Source organism: Drosophila sulfurigaster, chromosome X (assembly GCF_023558435.1).
Source record: "Drosophila sulfurigaster albostrigata strain 15112-1811.04 chromosome X, ASM2355843v2, whole genome shotgun sequence".
Lineage (NCBI taxonomy): Eukaryota > Metazoa > Arthropoda > Insecta > Diptera > Drosophilidae > Drosophila > Drosophila sulfurigaster.
In genome coordinates, this window is record NC_084885.1 from 2,805,678 (window position 1) to 2,829,133 (window position 23,456).

The 23,456-nt window shown below is 37.9% G+C and overlaps 2 protein-coding genes across 8 annotated transcripts in view; one reads left to right on the forward strand and one right to left on the reverse strand.

The window, feature by feature from the left end:
• LOC133848465 (potassium voltage-gated channel protein Shaker) overlaps positions 1-23,456 on the reverse strand; it is a 233,032-nt gene that overhangs the window by 143,599 nt on the left and 65,977 nt on the right. For 3 of the 4 annotated variants that reach the window (XM_062284043.1, XM_062284045.1, XM_062284042.1), the window contains one exon: positions 19,991-21,589. In XM_062284043.1, the coding sequence (XP_062140027.1) occupies positions 19,991-20,136 (146 nt within the window). In that variant the 5' untranslated portion in view covers positions 20,137-21,589. Of the gene's footprint in view, positions 1-19,990; positions 21,590-21,673; positions 21,689-23,456 lie in introns of those variants that run through there. The other variant, XM_062284044.1, reaches the window with a different exon arrangement.
• LOC133848392 (uncharacterized) lies at positions 1,421-7,297 on the forward strand. 4 transcript variants are annotated; one of them, XM_062283940.1, is made up of 16 exons: positions 1,421-1,695; positions 2,179-2,789; positions 3,983-4,125; positions 4,204-4,791; positions 4,856-4,993; positions 5,056-5,202; positions 5,258-5,386; positions 5,440-5,614; positions 5,670-5,788; positions 5,844-5,952; positions 6,019-6,110; positions 6,170-6,390; positions 6,457-6,553; positions 6,612-6,754; positions 6,814-7,050; positions 7,123-7,297. In XM_062283940.1, exons 2-16 carry the CDS (start codon positions 2,236-2,238, stop codon positions 7,204-7,206), a joined length of 2,976 nt encoding a protein of 991 aa, XP_062139924.1. In that variant the 5' UTR covers positions 1,421-1,695; positions 2,179-2,235; the 3' UTR covers positions 7,207-7,297. The 4 variants fall into 4 exon arrangements, with proteins under 4 accessions (XP_062139924.1, XP_062139926.1, XP_062139923.1 ...); XM_062283942.1 differs by lacking the exon at positions 1,421-1,695 and having other exon boundaries at positions 2,093-2,789; positions 4,207-4,791; XM_062283939.1 differs by lacking the exon at positions 1,421-1,695 and having other exon boundaries at positions 2,097-2,789.

Genomic DNA, 23,456 nt, shown 5'->3' on the forward strand with positions numbered 1-23,456 from the left:
ACATAATGATAGTTACCTTAGGAATACTTCCCAAAACTTATATTTATGGGATATATATATATCGATATACTAAATAGAGCGTTTGGTATATTTTTGTATTTTTCCGAATTATGAATTTTAATATATTTTATTGAATATTTTAATAGTATATTTATTTATTTATTTGGATATATATATATATGTATATATATCATATACATATTTCTTTTCTTTCTTTGTATATTAATTTGTAAATATTTTATTGAATATTTTAATAGTATATCGATATACCAAATAATGCCTTTGGCATATTTTGCTATATTAATCTATATTCTATAGCTTTCTGTGTTTTTATATGTACTTTAGTTATCCTTTAATGTAAAAAAAGTAAAGCCCTTTTTTATTTAGTGAAATCTGTAAGGGGTATACTTTTTGGAAGTTCTAAAGCTTTTTCGTTGCTCTTAGATAAAATAGAACGATAAATATTCATCGCAATTAATAATAGAAACAATAATCTCAACTTCTCTCGTTGATATGCAAAAAGAATTAAGCATATATACTTCTAACTTGTTGAAGGATTTTTAAAATGAAACTGTTGATAAAAATAGCATTTCGAAAATGTGTGAAATGTCAAGTTTTTTGCAATTGAAGTTGAACTGCATTTGATTTGCAAATATAAAAACTATTTGTTTGTGCTGGGGACAATAAGTTGAATTGAAAATTTCTTCACGTGCAGCTGCATGTAGAGAAGTGTGAAATAAAAAAAAGAAAGCGGAATGAATAAGTGGGTGATTGGCGTATTCATTTGAATTCACACTCACACACATTCAGCGAATAATGCCGTGTATTGTGTGTGTGTGTGTGTGTGTGTGTGTGTGTGTGTGTGTGTGTGTGTGTGTGTGTGTGTGTGTGTGTACATACGTAGATGGGAAAATGGGATGTGGATATGGATATGGATTATGTTATTGCTGCTGCTGCTGCCTAATGAAGAGTACATTTGCTGCAAGAGGCGCATGGTGGAACATGTGCGTTTGTTGTGTTTGTTAGTCCCTCTGCCCTCCGCCTCCCTCTGCCCACTGCTAGAGGTTGCCACAATGCGGATAACTTGAGGCAGCTGGGCGCATGCGTTGGACCCAGCAGAGCAACAACACTTGCACCTACCAGCTCTCTCTATCTCTCTCTCTCCCACTCTCTCTTTCTCGCTCAGGTGTTTACAACTTCCAACTTGAAATTTCAACTGTCAAACTGTTGGTAAAAAATGAATTATGTTGTTGTAGACTGCTGAGTATATCCTTTTGCTCTTTGAAGTTGCTCTCGTTCGCTCTCTCTCTCTCTCTCTCTCTCACACTCTTCCTCTCTCGGGCACACACACTCGCACACATGCACACTTAAAATGCCGGCGAAAGAAGCGGCCGCTATGGAAAAGTGTCGCACAGCAAAGTTTAGTCGGAAATTAGACGCCAACGCGTTCGGGTTGACAGTCTCTCACTCTCACTCTCTCACGCTCACGCTCTCGCACACACACACACACACACACACGCACTCTCCGCTCTCTCTGGCTCTCACTTTCTGTGTCCACACAGTGTGGCCAGTGAGTGTGGAAAAGTTGTTGAACGCATCGCAAATCGCAACGGAATCGCAACACAACGCAACGCATCGGCATCGCTTGGATTGATGTAGAAATCAACAAATAAACAAACAAACAAAAAAAAACACGTATGTAGAAATTATTAATTTGATGTAGAAATTGAGATCTCAGACAGCTTGTTGACAACGTGATGAGGAAATTAACAACGCAAATGACTTTTCTTCTATTGACTCGCGTTTGTTTTCCTTTCACAACTTTCGTGTGTGTGTGTGTGTGTGTGTGTGTGTGTGTGTGTATAAAGGGAATATAAAGGGGGCGGGTTTGACGTCTGGAATATAAAGCATATTTATTTAATCATTACTAGTGCGAACATCAAACACACGAAGAGTCAAGCGAACACAGCGCACACATCACACATCACACAGAAAGCACAGAAAGCAAGCGAGCGAGCGTGAGCGCCCACTTGAATTTTCTAAAAATAAGAGCTCACTTTATTTTGATTTTGATATCGCGATTTCCATTCGCATTCCCATTCCCATTTCCATTTTCGATTTCCCTTTCATTTCATTTGTAGCTCGCTGCGCCTGCACTTGTGCGCCATAAATCAAGAGCGCTTGATCAATTGAGCTGTCGAACAGGTGGCACACAGAGTGTTGCGCCTTCAAAGCATGTTTCTGGCGGTTAATCAAAGTCTCCACAACTCAAAGAGGCGGCGCGATGAGCAAGCTGCCTGCTCGCGGCCATCCCCGGAGAGAACAGATTCCACAACGCAGCTGGTGGCCAATATGACAGCGACAGCCACAACAACAACAACAACATCTCTTGGGCATAAATGCGAGAGTTGCCAGCACATACAACAAGCACAACCACAACCACAACAAGAACCACAACCACAACAAGGCAACGATGAGCCGCCCTGCAGCTGTGACTGCAACTGCATCAATAAGCCATCATCTATGCAAATGCCAATGGCATTGCCAATGGTGCGCACCTCCCTCGTCCTCGTCTACATCTATCTGGGCGCCCTCACACTAATGCTGGCCACCCTCGCCATGCTCTTCTATACGCACAGTCAGGCCGCGCAGGAGTCGCCGACGTTGTCCACGCTCCTCAATCAGCGCGCCTTTCACGCACAGTTCCACAGCGAACTGCTTCGATCGGAGCAGGTGTTGCGCACGATGGTCACCCAGATTATGGAGCGCGATTATCCCATGGACATGAGGTGAGCACGAGTCCTCGATCTGTCAGCCGCAGCTAGTTCACTGTATACTCGCATTTGTGAAACTAGTTCCGTGTTTAGTTCCCCAACAATTAACAGGTTTAGTTGGTGTAGCTACAAAGACGAATTTGGGGTTCAAAGAAAACTTAACTTTGAAATCAGTTGCGATCTTTTAATATGTCTTTGAAACTAAATCCTAGTTCCAAGCTCCTAGAACAATTAACAGCATTAGTTAGAGTAGCTACAAAAGTTCGTTCTGCTGTCTCACTGAAATTTGCTAAGCTATTTCGAGTTCGATTCATTTCTCAGTTACTGACTTTTAATTTAAATTTGAAACTAATTCCAGTTTCAGTGCTCGAACTATAAAAGTCGTAGTTTATAGATGCTAAATATTCATTTTACAGTTTACTTATTTAGTATAATTTCTAAAGTATGTCAAATTACACAACTAGTTGCAGCAATTCAAAGCAATAACTTTCATATATCCTTCTCTAACATAACATTTTAAGATTCAACCTTTTCTTTTTTTTTAAATCTACTGCAAGTCTCAGTTACAGCTTAGGTCTTAGTACTCAACTATTAACCGACTTTATAAGAGCAGATATATTATAAATTTGAATCTCTCAAAAATCATTTTAAACCTACTTAAATAAAGTAGATAATTTCTGTGAAATAGTTCTTATGTGGAGTTTCAATTGAACGAAGTATAAGTTCGTAAGTCCCATTCATAATAGCTTCAAATCTTTTCAGATCCTAATCCAATTCGAAAAAGTAGTTGATGGTAGTTTTAGTTAAATAAGCTTATTACTTTCATATTTCTATTAGAATGTATTTTTTTTTTATACCTCATTTAAAGTAAAAATTGGCAATACTCAAAAATAAATTGAGACCATCTGACGAACGAGAATAACACTCACACTTCTCAATATCCTTTAAAACTTCACAGATATAACTTCCTTGTAGTCAGGTGTATACCGTAATACTTTAGTGCGCAGCCCAACTTCGTTGTTATAGTCTCAATATCTGTTAATTTAATACCCATTGAAATAACTTACCTGTAGACATTTCTTACCTTATCTTCAATATTATTTATTTCCACTGAAATAACTTCCTTGCAAAAGAGTTTGAGTCTTTGGCGCAAAAATCCTCCCAAACCAAACTAGTGCTAATTAATTGTTTTGTGTATGCCATCATAGCACAACCACCGTGCAGCCGAGCAGCTTGGGACTGAGCGTGGTGCGCAACGAGCGCAAATTGAACGACAATTTCCTGAGTCATTTGCCGAATGTGAAACGCATCCGCAGGGACATCGCCTCCTCCTCGCCCGCCTCCATGCACGGCAAGCATCACATAGCACAGCGCCTCTAAGTTAGTCTCTTTAACTAATGATTTACCTCCTTGCCACCTACACTTGCAGCAGATCCACTGATTGAATTCTTCAATCCAAATCATCGCAAGGCGCTCGAGGAGCAGGACACCGAGATACGCAAACGAACCGGTCTCAAGGGCGCGGCGCCTGGCGGCGATGAATGGATCTATTTGAACACCTATTGCCGTGTGCCCGAGAAGATTATCACCGGCTTCTGCAAGGGCACCCAGGACTATTGCCCGCCCGCACCACAAGGTCCCCAGGGCGCCGTCGGTCCCAAAGGACCCACCGGTAATCCGGGTCTGCCCGGCATACCCGGTCCCAAGGGCAATCGCGGTGATGTGGGACTACCCGGTGCACCCGGGGTCGATGGTGTGGGTCAACTGGGTGCCACCGGGCCGCGCGGACCCAAGGGAGACGCCGGCGGCATTGGGCGAGCCGGATTGGATGGGCGAGACGGTGTGCCCGGTGAACCAGGCTTGGACGGTGTGCCGGGACGAGCGGGTGCCGATGGCAAGAACGGGCTGGCGGGACGTGATGGCAAGGATGGTATGCATGGCAAGGACGGCAAGGATGGCATGTCCATAACGGGGCCAAAGGGAGCACAAGGTCCGCCCGGCGAGCGTGGACTGAAGGGTGAGTGACCGCAAACTCAAAAGATCTTCTACGAATCGAAAATAATATTCTCCTCTCTATGTAGGTATTGCTGGGCCACGCGGACGTCCGGGCAAGCCAGGCACCAATGGCACACCTGGCATACCTGGCGTCAATACCTGGAAGATGCAGTATCCCAATGGCAGCGCCACCAGCGACCTGCTTATACCGCCCTCCATAACAGGTGAGTGAGTGATGCGAGGAGTTGTGTGTTCAATTATTTAGTTTGTTGTTGTATATTCTCAGACTTGATGTCACCCAACTTCCGACGCAGCGTCATCGTTGAGGAGGGTAAAACCCTGAACATGAGCTGCTCGGCAACAGGCAATCCACAGCCGCAGATCGAATGGCGACGCGACGATGGACGCACCATCAATGTCAATGGCATTGAAAGTGAGTGAGAGAAGCCAAGAAAATATTTATTTAAGACAACTTTCCTGTTTCACAGTGAGCTCGATTAGCGGTCAGTTCATCAAGTTCACGAACATCACGCGCCATCAAATGGCCGCCTACACGTGTCATGCCAACAACGGCATTCCTCCAGTGGCCAATGCCACTTTCCTGGTCGAAGTGCACTGTAAGTAAATGCAATCTTTTGACTGACTTGAGTTAATTCCGCTCTTTGGACAGTTGCGCCAATGATCTCGGTTTATCGGCAAATGATCTATGCAGAGTATCAGAGCAGCGCTACCTTGGAGTGTCAGGTGGAAGCCTTCCCCGAGGCCATACGCTACTGGGAGCGTGCCTACGATGGCAAGATACTTGATCCCAGCGACAAGTATCGCATCGAATCCTATCCAGATGGGTGAGTCTAGAGTCTTCAAACATTCTCGCTCTCTATGCTCAGCAAGTTCGTTTAGCAGTTTCAAGACCTCGATGCGTTTGACCATCATCAATTTGCGCAAGGATGACTTTGGCTACTATCACTGTGTGGCACGCAACGAGCTCAATGCTACCATGGTTAACTTTGAGATTGCACGTAAGTCACATACTTTATGAATGTGATATGTATTATACGACTGCTGCATTTACAGCTCAGGATCCCAACAGCGAGACGCCCTATGTGGGCAACAATGTCAAGGTCTATGGCCAGCGACCACCCGAAAGCGAATGTCCAGTCTGTGATCAGTGTCCCGACCCAAGGTAGATAGACTAGACTAGACTCTATTCAAACCTTACTTAATAACTAAAGTATTTAATTTCATTTAGCTTGTATCAGTGCAAGGATTCTATTTTAAACAATTTCGAGATACAACCGACGGGCAATCTCAGCTATCCCGGACTGCCAAAGCGTGCGAAGAGTAAGTCGATAATTCGAATAGAATTCCATTAAAATCTAAGACTCCCTCACTCGGTGTAGACTGCTATTTGTATGCTGTGGGCAAGCCAGTATTCCATAAGGTGGTCAACGAAAAGTTTGGCTCGTGGCTACGCGATGCTGCCCCCCGAGACATTGATCGAGAGAAAACGTTTGTCACCAATGAGAATGATGCCTACAATCTGTTTGAATTCTCCACACGCATACAGTATCGCATGAACAGTGTGCCCAGGCACAAGTACGAAATAACCGAAGGATTTCAGGTGAGCAATATAACTCATTACGCAGTAATGAATTGATACTATTTGATTTTATCTTTTTTTTTGCAGGGCAATGCGCATGTGGTGTACAATGGTTCTTTCTATTACCATCAGAAGAACACCGATTTGGTTGTCAAACTGGATTTGACAACCTCCAAGAAGACAAGTAAATACGAAATATTTCCCAACAATAAATAGTATGTATATTTGACTTTCTTAAACAGCCTTTCAATTGCCCTACGCTGGAGTCGCTGCTGGCAATCGACTCTACGCCACCGATCACAATTACATGGACTTTAATGTGGACGAGGTTGGTCTCTGGGTCATCTACAGTACATACGACTCGAACAACACTCTGGTGGCCAAAGTAAGTGTTTGATAAGTCACTTTTAATGTGTCTACTAACGAATCTATCCTTGCTTTCAGCTGGATTCAGAGACACTGCGCATGCAGTTCAATTTCAATATCACACTCGATCACAAGCAGTTTGGAGAAATGTTTATCGTCTGTGGCAATTTGTATGCCATCGATTCGGGCACCGATAAAAATACCCAGATACGATATGTCGTCGATCTGTACAAGGGTAAACTGCTCAATGCCAATTTACCCTTCTCGAATCCCTTTAGCTATACCACAACAGTTGGCTACAATCCTCTCACAGTGGTAAGTTTGATTTCTCCATCATACTATATGATGAAAAGGAGTTGTTTATTGAAATTGCTTTGCTTTTTTCAGGAACTTTACTCTTGGGACAAGGGCAATGCACTCACATATCCTATACGCTACAATGAACATCGTTTGGCTACAGATAATATGTAATAGAAACACGAAATGTTTTACCATATCTATAGTATGAATATATAAATATAAACTGTTCTTTTTTTTACCACAACAAAGAAACTAAATCATTTTATTAAAGCATTTACTATTCGCATAGTTAGCCTTTGGACTGGGCACATGCTCAAATATTAGCAGCAAATTTCCGATTCTATTATGCGCATCATAATTGTTAGTGCAATCGTAATAAATTCGTAGGTGCGAACAATTAATTTGTGACAACAAACAAACAAGCTGCGGTCACCAAAGACAAATAACAAATATCGCAACTTAAGAAGGGCTCATAATTGCCAATGCAAATAACAAATAACAAACGTCGCAATTATTTATTTCTTTGGGAGCAGCTCTCAAATTTTAATGAAAACAACCTCCAGCTTATCATTTAACTTTGACTTTGTCATGCACCCAAAATAAAAACTAAAAATAGTTTTTGACAGTCGTAAAAAAAGTCGGAGAATAACTCTGCTAACAAATGACAGTTTCTTGAACTGCCATAAAATGCTATCATAATAATTTTAGAGATTAAATGGTTAGTAAAATCTAATTAAAATGCTTAAAAAAAACCCTCGTAAATTCCTGGCTAATTGTTTGCCTAGAAATGGCAAACTGCAAAAAAAAGTTAATTGTTGCCAAACTTGATGGAATGCAGCAGTGCCAAAAATTAAAAAAAAAGAAAGGGAAATGTAAAACATTGCGTATTCTGTTAGCGAACGAAAGTTGACCCTAATGAGCTGAAGCGGATGCTTCCGTCTCTCAAAATGTATTCCTTGGCGATGCTGTCTGCAATTAGCTGCGATAATGTTGACATTATCCCCGTCTGCTTCATCAATTATGTGTATACGGCTGCTGCTGCTGCTGAAGCTGAGAGAGCGGAAAATGGCAGCAACAAGTTCAGTTGCAGCAACACTTAGTGGCAGCCAGCGGAAACAGACACAGAGAGAGAATTAGTGGGCAAAAGAGAAAGAGAGACAGATGGAGGAAGTCTGCTTTGGGCTTTTTGGATTCTAACTGCAACTGTGCTAAAAGCTTTTTGGCCTTATGACTAACGTGACTAACTGACTGGCTAATTGAATGACTCACTGACTGACTGATTAACTGGCTCTCTGGTTGGCTGACTGGCTGCTGGACCAACTGATTGACTGACTGACTGACTGATTGACAGCCTATCAATATGCAATACTCTCATCAGCATCAAAAGCATTTCGTTGTCTCTGACAGTCACCATGGGCAACCAGCGAATTGTCACCCTCGAACTCTCACTCTGTCTCTGACTCTCTGACTTCTTTTCCATGCCTCCAGCTAGACACATTTGATTGCTTTGTGCTTTTGCGCCCACACGCAGCACGATTGCATCCCTCACTTCCCTTCCCATCTCTTCCACTTGTCCTAGCAAATCCCGTTCCGTCCTGTCACATTTCAATTCCATTCGACATTTGCTGCATGCGTGTGCTACTTTCATTTGATGATTTCGTCTCCCTCTCTGCGCTCTTCCTCTCGCATTGCATATTTGACAATTTGCATTTTTTGCCCAACCCTATTCCCGTTTTCACCCCGATCTCTGTTGAAACTATGCCACTTGTTTGCCTTTGTAATTGTCGGCGAAATTTCGAAACTGTTTTCCTCGTTTGCCTGCCAAAATGTTTTCTTTTGCAAATTCCATTCAGCTTTTGGTAATCAATGCTGCACATGCAGATCGCATTGCCAATTGACGAATTCAGAATGCAACAGTCAAATGCAAATTGTTGACAAAAGATAATAGATAATAGATAATAGATAATAGATAATAGATAATAGATAATAGATAATAGATAATAGATAATAGATAATAGATAATAGATAATAGATAATAGATAATAGATAATAGATAATAGATAATAGATAATAGATAATAGATAATAGATAATAGATAATAGATAATAGATAATAGATAATAGATAATAGATAATAGATAATAGATAATAGATAATAGATAATAGATAATAGATAATAGATAATAGATAATAGATAATAGATAATAGATAATAGATAATAGATAATAGATAATAGATAATAGATAATAGATAATAGATAATAGATAATAGATAATAGATAATAGATAATAGATAATAGATAATAGATAATAGATAATAGATAATAGATAATAGATAATAGATAATAGATAATAGATAATAGATAATAGATAATAGATAATAGATAATAGATAATAGATAATAGATAATAGATAATAGATAATAGATAATAGATAATAGATAATAGATAATAGATAATAGATAATAGATAATAGATAATAGATAATAGATAATAGATAATAGATAATAGATAATAGATAATAGATAATAGATAATAGATAATAGATAATAGATAATAGATAATAGATAATAGATAATAGATAATAGATAATAGATAATAGATAATAGATAATAGATAATAGATAATAGATAATAGATAATAGATAATAGATAATAGATAATAGATAATAGATAATAGATAATAGATAATAGATAATAGATAATAGATAATAGATAATAGATAATAGATAATAGATAATAGATAATAGATAATAGATAATAGATAATAGATAATAGATAATAGATAATAGATAATAGATAATAGATAATAGATAATAGATAATAGATAATAGATAATAGATAATAGATAATAGATAATATATACTTTCAGTACTTTTCTATTCCTTTAGATAGTAATTATTGTACCATCTCTCAAAACATCACTTTGGCCACCTTTGGCCTTTTGTGTCACACACACCAGCTGCTCCGAACTCATCGATTATCTATTTTACCAATACCCCTCCTAATAGAAAATAAATAGTAACGCGGAACCCTTCCGAAAATCTCATAAATCTTCATCGTAATTATGATATCGATTTGCGAGAATGCAAAAACAGAAAAACCGATTAAAATTTAGTTTAGGTGACAGTTTCAATTTTTCACAGTTGCGTTGGCAATTTACAGTTACCCCTCCTACCCCCCTACTCACACCAGACACACCTTAGATTACTATGTAGTCAATCAGCGTTCAATCACATTCTAATTAAGCACCATCTGGCGTCCATTTTGGGTGCAATTAATTTGGAATTTACCGTGTGCAAGAGCGAGAGCAAGCGAAAGCGAAGCGTTCATGTGCTAGTGTTATTTTGATTTATGCCATTTTAAATATTACACGAAAATTTGGCAAAATGCCAAACAAAAGCAGCTTGACACGAACCCCTTGAACCTGCCTTTTGGTCCCCGTTCAAGTTCGTTTCATATCATTTTTCATCTTTTTTACAGAGAGAGAGAGAAAGAGTGTGCGAACGGTTGTTGTTGTTGTTGTTGTTAGGGCTGGCACAGCTGCTGTTGGACAGCCATTTGTAAGGATAATGCGCCGTTGTCAAATTGCCAAAAGTCTGCGCGAGTGAGAGAGGGAGTATATAAAGGCCAGACGAGTAGTTGGGAGTGAGGTGAAAGGAGGGAGCCGAGTTGTTGTTACGGGATCAGAAACAGCTGTTTAGCACCAAGCATATTTGGCAGTTACTTTCACTTTACTTTCACCCCACCAATCCTCCGTTCGACTCAACAAACAATTGTTATGCTTCAGCTGCTGCCAGCTGACCACAGTCTCCATTCCACTCCACTCCACTTCGCTTTAGCTTTTTGCTCAATTATCGGTTTCAATTGCCGAAAGGGTTGAGCACTTGACAAAAAAAGAAAAAAAAAAGAAAACATTGGCAAGTGTTATTTAAATTTTGAACAGCAACAACTTGACTTGACTCTGTTTCGTAGCAGTAATAGAAGTAAATGGCATGCAAACAAAACGACAGCAATTACAATGAGGACGACAACCACACAGCAAATAGCAAATATGCCAAACTGTCGATGCGTTAAATTATTTCCCATGATGGACTCGACTTTGCACTCGCAGCTTGTGGGCGGCAGGCGCTGACAGAGTCTAACACGTGGGCGTGTCAGCTCACTTAAAAGTAACCCTCCATCCACAATCTTCTCCCTTCTCTGTGGCAGGTTATATCGATTTACATAACGGAGGCTTTCAAAGGCAGTTCTCTGCCAGCAATTACAGCAAAGCATATTTAAATGACACAAAAAAGATTGCAAAAGGCAACTGCTGTGTTGTGTGAGAAACGCTTTTGCACTTTTAGCCACGTTGAGACAATTGGTTTTATTATGCAAATTGCGGCAGCCAGACTGCAAGTCTCTCAGCAGAGTTGCGACGCTTTTTCTTCTTTTTTTCTGTTGTGATTTTTGTTTTTTGGTTTTTGTGTTTTAGGCACCTCCGAACCGAAGAAGAACCATGAAGCGAAGCTGCTCAAATATTAATGCTGCGAAACTGCGATTACAAATTCTCTTTCACGTTCAAACGAAAACCAATCGCATTTCGTGTCAAAAATAAAGTAAAGTTTTCAGCACAAATCTGCACGATTTAGTTGCATTGCAATACTTGAAACTACTTGAAGAAATAAGCTCAAAGTTTATTTGGGCCCTGAGAAAAATACCAATTTCTATAACCAAGTAAATGCAGCTTCAATAATAATAATAATAATAATAATAATAATAATAATAATAATAATAATAATAATAATAATAATAATAATAATAATAATAATAATAATAATAATAATAATAATAATAATAATAATAATAATAATAATAATAATAATAATAATAATAATAATAATAATAATAATAATAATAATAATAATAATAATAATAATAATAATAATAATAATAATGCGTTGACTTCATTTTAAGATTTACTTTAGAACTTCAGTGTATCAGTTTAGATACAACTTATACACACTCATTTCAGATGTTGTCCGAAACTGAATGATTGATTGATTGATTGATTATAATGTTCCAAGCGGGGTTTTTTTCTGTTGCGGCCCTGCCACTTGCAGTATTTATGCACACATGCTGCCCCATTTGACGTAGCAACTTTACTGCGAGTGTCGTTGCAATCGCAGTCATAGTAATAGTAGTTGTAGTTGTAGTAGTAGTTGTAGTTATAGTCATTCACATGGTGCTGCATTGTTTGGCAGACAATGGGGCAGGTTGATGCTGCTGCTGTTGCTGTTGCTGATGCTGATGCCAGGCGTTTGCTGCGTGCCACAAACAAAAGCTGCAGGCGCACAATGCCAACCAACAAAAGCAGAAACAGCAGAAGCAACGATTGTCATGCCTCAAAAATAAACACACACAGTTAGACAGAGAGAGTGAGAGCGAGAGCGGGAACTTGCTCCAACAGTTTGGTCTCAACACTCGGCCAAGTGCAGCCTACACAATGGCCAAGGAGGTAGGCAAGAGCCGGTATGGGGGAGGGGTGTGGCAGGGATGGGTAGCAGCTGCTGCCCTTCATTGTACTTTTAAATGCGTTAATTGAGTGCTGCCAATTTTTTCCTTTTTTTCCATCTTCACATTTTTTGCGCTTCTTTTGTGAATATTCGAGTGTGTGTGTGTGAGTGTGTGTGTATATGTGTGCGTCAGTGTGTGTGTGTGTGTGTTTTCTATGTATTTCGGTTGTGTTTTCTGTGGGTCCTCATTCATTTTGCTTGGTTACCCCACACACGAAATCAAAGTGAAATGTTCAGCTGCTGCTTCTAGTTCTCTCGTATTTTGTACATTTTTTTGTTGATTTTGTTTTATTTTTTTTTTTGTATTTTTTTATGGCTGCGCCAATTGAAATGTTAGCCAAGTTGTTTCTTTTTGCTGGCTTTTGTTGTTTTTGTTTTGCTTTTTGGCGACATTTTGAATCGCTTCGCATTGACACTTTGCTTTTTATGACCGCCATTAAAATGCCAAATGACCAGCACACACACACATACAGAGATATATATATATATAGCAGCCCTTACTCCGCTGCACTCAGCACACTCCCCCCTCCCACCACTCTTTTCTCGCTTCTCAGTGGTTCGCTTTAGTGCACTTCAGTGGACGCCCCTCGACGCGTGTTATGGCCATTGAGGCGCTTATGCGCTCATTAATTTCGCTTGAGCGAAGTTCAATGGAACACCCGCTACACCGACCCCCCTCTTCACCATCCACATCCCCATCCCCATGCCCTGCTTTAGCTATCTGCCGCAGACAAAGTGTTGCGAATTTCAACAGGCAAATGAAAAATGATTTGCCACAATGCTACCACGATACGAAACGTTGCTAACTCGCCAAAAAACGTTGCGCTTTGCGTGTTGCGCCTCCAAGCATCGATAAGCATAGCCGGAATAACCAGCTGAGTTGTAGTCAGAGGCGCAGATGGAGATGGAGATGGAGATGCAGACGAAGTCGCAGTCGCAGTCGGAGTCAGCACAACTTGCCTCCCTAACAAATGACCGGCAATTAGACAAGTGAAATGCTTAACAACAGCAACTGAATGTAAATGGCATTGGCCAAGCACGAATCGCTCGCTTACCATATCTCTTAACAAAACCCAACCCACTGGGATCCCTAGCCCTAGACCTAGGCAAATGCTACACAGAGAGAAAATATTACGTTCTATAAACTAGAATAAAAGAGAGAAATTTTCGATCTTACAAAGAACCATTTTTAAAACAAGAATTCCAAATCGAAAATGCCATGAATAAAAACTTTTTAAATTAAGAACTTAAACATTGCGGTATTATTCTTAAAATATACCAAAAATACCAATAGTTGTATTTAGTATATCGATATACTATTACATTAATAACCGTAGAAAGTTCAAAAAGCTCTCAAATTCAAGAATTTCGTTTCTGCTTCTTAAAACAAGATATTTCTATCTTCTCAGAGCTAATGTTGTGTAATTCCTTTCTCTAAATTTTAGGATTACCGCTGTTAGCTCATTAAGAAAATATTATTATTCATTAAAGATTCTACGATTCAACTCTCAGTCTTTTTAAAATTAATAAAAAAATACCATTAGAAATAAGTATAAGGTCAATAGAAATACTATATGCCATTTAATATCATAATGTGTAAACGCAACTACTCGTAAATATCAAACAATGTATAGTATACAAAAAAGTCTATGCAAACAATGACTTTTATTTATTTTAAACAATCCAAATTGGAGAATGCTTAATGATTGTCTAATGCTATTTTGGGTGCAATTTTAATATCTTTTCACTCCTGAAATAAGAATATATTCTTAACTTTCAAGACTGTAGCATTTTGATAAAAGACTTAATCTTCTTATGTTATCATTTCAGCATGATACAAGAATGGTTTCTTTTATTGCAGTAAGTTTTTTTCCTGTGTACTTATATACTTTGGGTCTTCGTCATACCATTCGTGTGTAATCGGAATCAGGGTAATGTTTTATCGAGGTGTTTCAACAGTGAAAATGTTAACTATGTTTGGCTGCAATGGTCTTAGCGTGTTGCAGGTTTAATTGTTAACCTTAAAGAATTTTCAATCTAGTTACTGGAGACACTAAACGGTTCTTAATTAGTATAGTTTGCTTTTCCATACAAGAAATGTTTAAAGTATTCGCTATCCCATGGCGAATTTAAACTAATATGACTCGAATCCAATCGCTGATCGAGTTTCGAAGAATATTGTATGTAAATTTTAAAGTCAGAGTCATTAAAAGACCCTCCGACTGGTCTTCCAGCACACACACAACACCTTGGTGTTACTTTTCAAGCCAACACCAATGCGCAATGATTGGGCACAAAAGCTGCGGACATTTCAATTTCAATGCAAAATAGTTGACTGAGTGTGGCTGTTGCATGTGTGTGACTCTTTGTATGTGCGTGTGTGTATGTGTGTGTGTGTGTGTGTGTGTGTGTGTGTGTGTGTTTGTTGTGTATCTGTGGCATTCATGTCCAAAGTATTTCGTAGCGTTGGCGTTAAATATTACGACCACGTCAAGTTCTTGTGCTGCTGCTGTTGCCGCTTGCGTCTGCCACATCCACTGGGTGACCCTTTGCATAAATAACACCAACGCATACACACACACCACTATATATGAGAGGCTTATAAAATATTCATATGCACATGCCAGTCTCGTGCCTTTGAAGCTATCAACACACAACACAGAAAGCAAAAGGCGCTTCGCAATGGCAACGCCCAAGCAAATGGAAAAACTTTCATGCACATTTCTATAAATTCAAAGTTTACCTACTCTACAACACACAGCCGCAGTCGTAGTCGTAGTCACAGTCACACAGTCATAGTCAGCGCAGGAATGTAACAAAATTTATGCAAATTTCGAAAATGTTCAACTGTTGCACACACTACTATACACACACACACACTCCAGTAAGTAACTACGAAATTTTATGTGTAGCCTACAGAAAGAAAGCAAGCAAGATCTGCGAGCAGCTAAAGCACAAGTAAAGCCTAAACCATCCAGCAACAATCGAATGTGCTCGACTGTGAGATACCGGAACCCAAAAATATACCAAAAATACTACAATAAACCAAAAGCTATATTTGGTATATCGATAGAGTACTACCTTCAATATATACCGCTACCCATTTTCAATAGGAGCAAAAGAATACGGTATTAATCTTGAAATATACCAGAAACCAGACTATATTTGGATTATCGATATAGTACAACATTCAATATATACCGCTACACTTTTTCAACAAAAGCACAACAGTGCGGTATTATTCTAAAAAAAAAAAAAACCAAGAATACTACAATATACCGAATGCTACATTTCGTATCTCGATATAGCACTACATTCAAAGTATCCCACAGAGTAATCAATATACCAGATTCTCACAATTTGATAATACCCTTCTACCCTACTGGTAGCGGGTATAGAAAGTGACCCCCAAGCCACTGCGCAATGTTTTAAGTGGTCGCACCACAAGCAACCTCTTGTTTTCCCATAGCCCTTCTCTCTCGCTCTATCCTGGGCCCTTGCCTAACCCTTTATGTCAGCCTCTCTGACCTTCGTTGTGCTTATGCATAAAATGTGTCCAATCCTATTGTTGTTGTTGTTGTTGTTGTTGTTGGTGCTGTTGCTGTTTCTGTTGCTGGTTGCCTTTTAAAAACATTTTCCCTGGCCAGCAAAAAGTATGCAGAAGACAAATTACAACCAAATGATAAATGTAAGTAACATTTACTTATTTTTTTACTTTCAAATTTAACAAACACACTTTCGCAATTTGCTCGCAATAAAAACACAAATGTTTAATACATTTTACACTTTAACTCCAACAACTCAATTTTCTAGGAATATTCTCATTTATTTAACAAAAACTGACACATAAATACATATATCATACGTTTATCAGTTATAACTGAAATCATACATTTTCTTTTTTCAAATCTAACAACTACGTTTTATGGTAATAACTAAAATATCATTTTCACATTATAACTATTTTTTAATTTCGAAAATCTGTGCATTGAATGTTGAGCATATTTTTCCCAGAGTCTTCTGCATATCTCGTAAATATATCTTACAGTTATCTATGAGAAATTCATTTGCTTTGCTTTTGCCACAAACAACAAATGTGAAACATTTTCTACTCCAAATTGTAAAATTGGTCTAGTGCGTTGTGGTTTGGCATTAAGGCGGTTAAGCTAAATCCATTTCCAGGGACTCGTATAATTTAACTAAATCCAACACAAGCGCTGCTTCAGCTGCATTTTCAACTTCAACTTCAGCTCTTATTTGTGCAACTCGTGCTGCTGCTGCTGCTGTTGCTGATTGTCACTCGTATAAGTTAGTGGTAACCCAATGGGAGTACTGAGAACCAGTGAACAGTGAGTGCTCAGAACAATTTCCTCAATCCCACTTCAAGTGATAACCATGATGATGCTTCTACGGCCACTTCAGTAGTAAAAGAAATTATTATATTCTATTCTCTTTCGAGCGCTTTTCATTATAACTCCCGCATTTCCCGCACTGTCGCCATTAAAGCGAGGTATATTCGTGTAGAAAAAATGTTTCAAAATAGTGAATAATAGCATGCTCCATAATTTGTTGAGCTCTAAAATTCTAGTCAGTGAAAACAATTTAAAGTAGTTTTATAGAATTATTATAATAAAATAAATAATTTCGAATACCATCTAGCATAATTCAAGACTTTTTTAGCTCTAAAGTTATATTTCATTCATATAGTAAAATAAAAATGTATTTATATGTATATATTTTTGTTTATAAAAGAAATAACATTAAATATGCCATTAGATTTTACAAAGCCAAAACGCACTTCATTTGATGTGCCACTCATTCCGCTTGACTTGTTGCAAGCACAAAAACATAAAGTGAAGAACACAATTGTGCAGATAAGCAAGGAGCGGTGAGTCGAGGAGTCGAGGAGACAGCTGGCGGCTGGCGGCTTGCCACAACATGAACGTGCAACAGCACAGTGAAGTGCAGCAAGCAAATGTTGCCAGTTTCATTGGCCACTTGAGACAACGAGTGGGCTGCAAAATACACAGGCAACAGCAGAGCTTACACAATTTTAATAAGCGCCATATATTTAATATAAAATATTGAGCGGCATAAGCTAAGTTTGTAGCTGCTAAGTTTGTGGCTGCCACATTCCAAGCAGTAAGTAATGAGAACAACAAGTAAGTCGAGTGTGCTCGACTGTAAGATACCCGCCACCCATTTTCAAAAAACAGCACTGTAATATTCTAAACTCAAATATACCGAAAGCTTTGTTTGGTATAACGTACTACATTCAATATATGCCGCTATTCATTTTCAATAAAAGCAAAATAGTGCTGTAATATTCTAAAAATATACCAAATCATAATAGCAAAAAATACTGATATATACCGAAGACTAGAATTGATAGTGAAAATATACTATTGAGTACAAAATAGACCAACAAAAGCAACTAAGACGTGGGAGCAACAGACTTTTTTGACATCCATATATGATAAAATGATTTATTTTTTTATTATTTTTATTATCTGGTCGGTACAACATTTTTAAAAATGATATATACTGTAGTTATTATTGTAAGCATCAAAAATCGCAACTTTAAGCTCCAAATAAAGCTTGCTTTTCATTTTTTCCGATTTGCGGAAAGTTTCTCTCTCTCTTTCTTATAGTCTCTAATATTCAGTGTTTTTATACGAACATGACTATATCGTCTAGGCTGTTGACACTGATCAAGAATATACATATTCTTTATGGAGTCAGAGATACCTTCTTCTGCCTTCTATATGCAATTCCTGTAGGCAGAAATTTATAATTTACTGAGTACTCAGTGTACTTCGAAATGTTTCTACTCAGTGACTGACTGGTGAGTACTGTGCACTATTTTTGTCTGTTTACTGCCTACTGCAGAGTTGTGCCATGTTTAATGTAGGCTGTGGACTGTGGACTGTGGGGCGTGGCACGAAAGGACAACTTTTGCTTGTTATTGCATGCAACATGGCAATGGGAAATGGATATACGAATGCGAATGTGAATGCGAATGCGAATGGGATTGCGGAATGGGAATGCGGAATGGTAATGGAATGGCAGCAACAAGCTGCATGTGTGTAAATCCATTTATGCTTCAGCGCATTTATAGCCAATTTTGAGAGGCCCAAAGAGGCGCTACACTGCACTCTTGGCCAACGTTTGGTCAGGTGGCGGGACAGCTGCCACTGATTTGTGTGTGCGGCATATGGAGGCAGCGAAGCGCAGTTACAATTCAATACGCGTATATACACACAACTATACTGCATAGAGTACACTTTTACCGTTGGGGGGTTGTCATTTAATTGCGCAATTGCCGCATGGTTTACGAGTACTCACTGTATTCACTTGTATACCATATTCATGACTTCCCATGGTTTCCCTTTTTCTCCTCCCACACACAAGACACAAAACGTTGCATACTTTGCTGCGCAAGCTGGCCAAACAGACGCGTGCTGGCACGTATCCCTTTTAAAGCACTTAATACACGCATTCAGTTATGCAAAATGTTGCTTATCAGTGGCAGCTAATATTACAATTTAGTATTTCAAATAGTGAACGTGCTTCACAACTCTATCGTTCGATCAAAAGAAGCAGGACAGCTCGACTGTGAGATACACGCTAGCCGCGAGGTATAATCATTAAAATATACAAAATAGACAAAAAAAAATTCTAAAATATATATAATATATTTATGGTATAACGATATACTACTACATACAGAATACGCTATATAGAGTACAAAATATACACTATAGAATATAAAAATACCTGATAGTCAGCCAAAGCAATTTGACGTACTATGTACGTCATTCAAAATATATCATATACATTTATACATACATACAAAATATATACAAAATATACCACATTGTCAACCTAAGGAATTTGATACACTACGTCACTCAAAATATACCAGAGAGTACAAAATATAACAGATTGTCAACCAAAACACTTCGATATACTAAGACATTTAAAATATACCACAGAGTAAGCTAAAGCAATTGAGAACCGACAGCCAAAATATTTCATAAATATCTTCTAAAATGTGTATTTGATAGCACTTAAATCTTTAGGAAACCTAAATCATGTAACAAAAATCTCTAACTGTGAAATTACAGTTGATATTCGTTTTTAAAAATAATTGTAGTCCAAAAGCTGTAGCTCTCGCTCTTATATAATATATAGATCTGTACTCATATAGGAAAACATTCGGATTTGGGTATTTCATTTCAGAAATAAATATACTTTACGGTGTCGGAAATGCCTCCCTGCCAATGCTATAATACACTTCTACCCTATCAGGAACATATAAAAATATGATATTACATTTGCGCACATTAGACTTAATCTGATCTGGTTTGATCTATGCAAATGTGTATTCAGTGTACTTACTGATTCAAGTTGCGCTCGTTGGAACCGCTCTGGCTCTGCACGTTGTCCGTGTGGCGACGCTCCTTGTGCACAATGCCCATCAGTTTCATCCATGGATTGTTTTGGGAGCCATGGCCTCCCATGCCGCCACTCTGCCACATCGTCATCTTGGCAGCTTGGGCGTCGCAGTGGCACTGGCAGTGGCAGCTTATCCAAAACGAACGAGTTGCTTATAAAACTGACCGATTCGATCGTCCGATGTTAATTGCATAGGGTTTGTCGTTTGCTTTGTATTGGTTAATCTCTAGTTATAGCGTTTCACGTTTTCAAAAGTTGAATTGAAGAGTTGTGCAGAGTTTACGCGCAGAGTACAGAGTACAGAGTACAGAACACAATCAGTTGTTCAAAGGGAGCAGTGGCAACGTAAACGTAAACGTAAAGGGAAACAGCAACGTTAGCTTCATTCGAAAATTTCGGTTGCGCTGACCAAAAAATTTATGTTGCATACGTTTAGGCGGTTCATTAAAATTGTATTTTTCTTCTTCTGGATGGACTTGAACTAAGAATTTATTGCGGTTTTTGTTGCTCTCTGTGTTCTAATGTAATGTAATTCATAAATTTTTCTGTTCTTCTTCTTCTTGGGCGGCTGGCGTTGCGTTCTGCTTGTTGTTTGTTTATTTATTAAATTATTTATTTTGTTTGGTTTCTGGATTTTTGTTTGATTTTATTTGGCTTGGCTTGGGTTGTGCTTGTTGCCTACTATATGTATATGTATGTAATTTCGTATTTTCTTTGTTATTTCTTCTCAACTTTTGCGGCTTTTGGTCGTTTATGGCTCGATTTGTGGTTGCTGCTGCGTTCAGTTGCTCGTCTTTCAGCTCTTCTTGTCGTGTGTTTGTTGGCTTTTGTTTTTTTGTTACCTTTACTTAAAGCTTTATTTTTAGATGCATTTTCATTTTTTGTTTTGGTTTGGTTTGGTTTGGTTTAAGCCTTATTTGCGTTTGTTCGCATAATTGTCTAAAATTAAGAATCACAATGGCGTAAATTGTTTGGTTTCTTTGTTATTTGGTAATGCAAATGAATTATCAAATTTGCTGAATTTCTTGTATTTTATATTGTTAACCGTTTAATGCTAATTATTGTTAAATGTTTATATTGAGTGTGTTGCTGTTCGTATAATTAAAATTTTTTATTGTTTTTGTTTTTTTTTTTGCAATAACAACTAATTTGTATTTTTAATGTTATGCATATAATTAATTGTTTATTATTAAATAATTATTAAATATTATTATTGAATTTATGAATTATTATTGCCTTGCTTTAGATATTTGTATATGTTGTATTCATTTCATTCATTCACTCATCCATTCCATTTATTTTTTGTTTTTTTGCTTTTTTGTTTTATTCATTGAATTAATTTTATTCAATTGGTTCATATGTCTCTAGCTAAATTGCGACCAGCTGTTTTATTGTTTATATATGTAGTAGCATCGTTTATATATCAAAAAATTCATTAAATATTTTGTGGCTGCAACGCTGATAACTCGACGCATAGTCCTTTTCCTTTTCCAGTGTTTGCTAAGGAGGCGATATGAATATGATATCCGGTGTAAATAGCAGCTGAAACGAAAGAAATAGGAAGAGAAAAGCAATTATAGTATATCGACTAATTGACAATCTGAAATGTGACAAATTAAATCTTACTTTTAATATGCTACTTTAAAATAAATGTATTTTTATACCCGCTACTCAGAGGGTAGACGGGTATTATAACTTTGTGCCGACAGAAAATGTAACAGGCCAATTAAAAAGACCCCGGCAAGACACATAAATGGTGCTCCTGTAATCAAACCCTGATGATTTCTACTTAGTCCTATTCTTGAAAAGACGTTTGTAGAAATTTTACGCTTGTCGGATCATGAGTTTGCGAATTATAGAATATTATGTTAAGTGATGCAACTTTTGTTTCTATGAAAAAATGAGAAAAAAGGAATATCGCATGTGGATAAAGGGAAAGAATACATTTGAAGCCAGTCTCCGCACACTGCCCCAGGAAAATCAAGTGCAGAAGGAGGAGGCACCTCAAAAAGTATATATATTTTTGATCAGTGTCAACAGCCGAGACAATATAACCATGTCCATCTGTCTGTCCGTATAAGATCTAGAGATCTCAGAGTCTATAAAACTTAGAGCTATAATTTTTTTCGACAGCACTTGTAACGTTTGAACGACAAATCTAATAACAAGCGTAATTCTAAAAAGCTAGAGTTGCGAATTTTGGTGCGCACAATAATAACTATAGTAAATTGTAGAAGTTATTTAAAAAATACTTTTAATTTTACTTTCACGCCTACTGCTACCGGTTTTTGGCTGTTTTTGTCTGACAATCTGGTATACTATATTTTGTGTTCGATGGTATATTTTGAATGTAGTACTAAGTCAATATACCATTTGTGAAATTTGGTATATTATAGGGGTATATTAACTTGGTACATTTTAAGAATAATAATGCACTATTTTGCCCTTATGCAAAATGGGTAGCGGGTATCTCACAGTCGAGCACACTCGACTGGAACTTTCTTACTTGTTTTTTTTTTTGGGCCAGTGCTTAAAGCGGTAATTGAAGCTGACAGTTCCATTAAAAAGTGAGACAAAGGAAGACAAGACCACAGCACACAACTGTGACCACGGATGCGTACAAGAAACAACGACGAGAGCTGTCAGTGTGTGTGTGAGTGTATGTGTGTGTGTGTGTGTCTTGTGCCACACCAAGTGCTGTGCTGTGTGGACATTTGCAATGCTATTAACGTCGCTGTAAGCACATTCTCAAAAGCACACACACCCACAGACACACATATTTTGCCCCGTCCGAATATTCGAATTGAGCCAGTGAGTAAGAGTGAGAGAGAGATAGAGAGAGAGTGCGACATTCCTTTGGGCAGTTGATGGCCCAAAGTCTCAGAATACATAATTATAAAATCGGGCCAAGAGCTGCTGCTTCTGCTGCGGAGCTCTTGTCAGCTCGATGGCAACGTCAACACATGACAGCGCGCTCACACACACACACATATACATACGTACTTACACACATACATACACACATACATATGTATGTATACATATTCATGTGAATTGACAGTAATTAATAATCGTTACACTTGCACTTGTCTTATATTCTCTTGCAGACTGCCATCAACTCATTTTGTGTGTGTTTGTGTGGTGCTGTGCAATGCACAATGGAGAATTTTACCTACTTTAGTGGCTATAATTAATAACTCCAACTGTCTCAAGTTTATCTAGTGTTATTTTATTTCCCTATTTCATTTTCGAAAGTATTAGATTAACCTGCTATTATTTATAAAATAAAGTTCATAAATTTAAAATCTTTCAAAAGCATATTACATTTTAATTTGTTAATTATTATTCTTTAGTCTTTTCAAATTTTAGATTTGCATATCCCTTAAGCAACAAATTTGGGGTCTGGAAC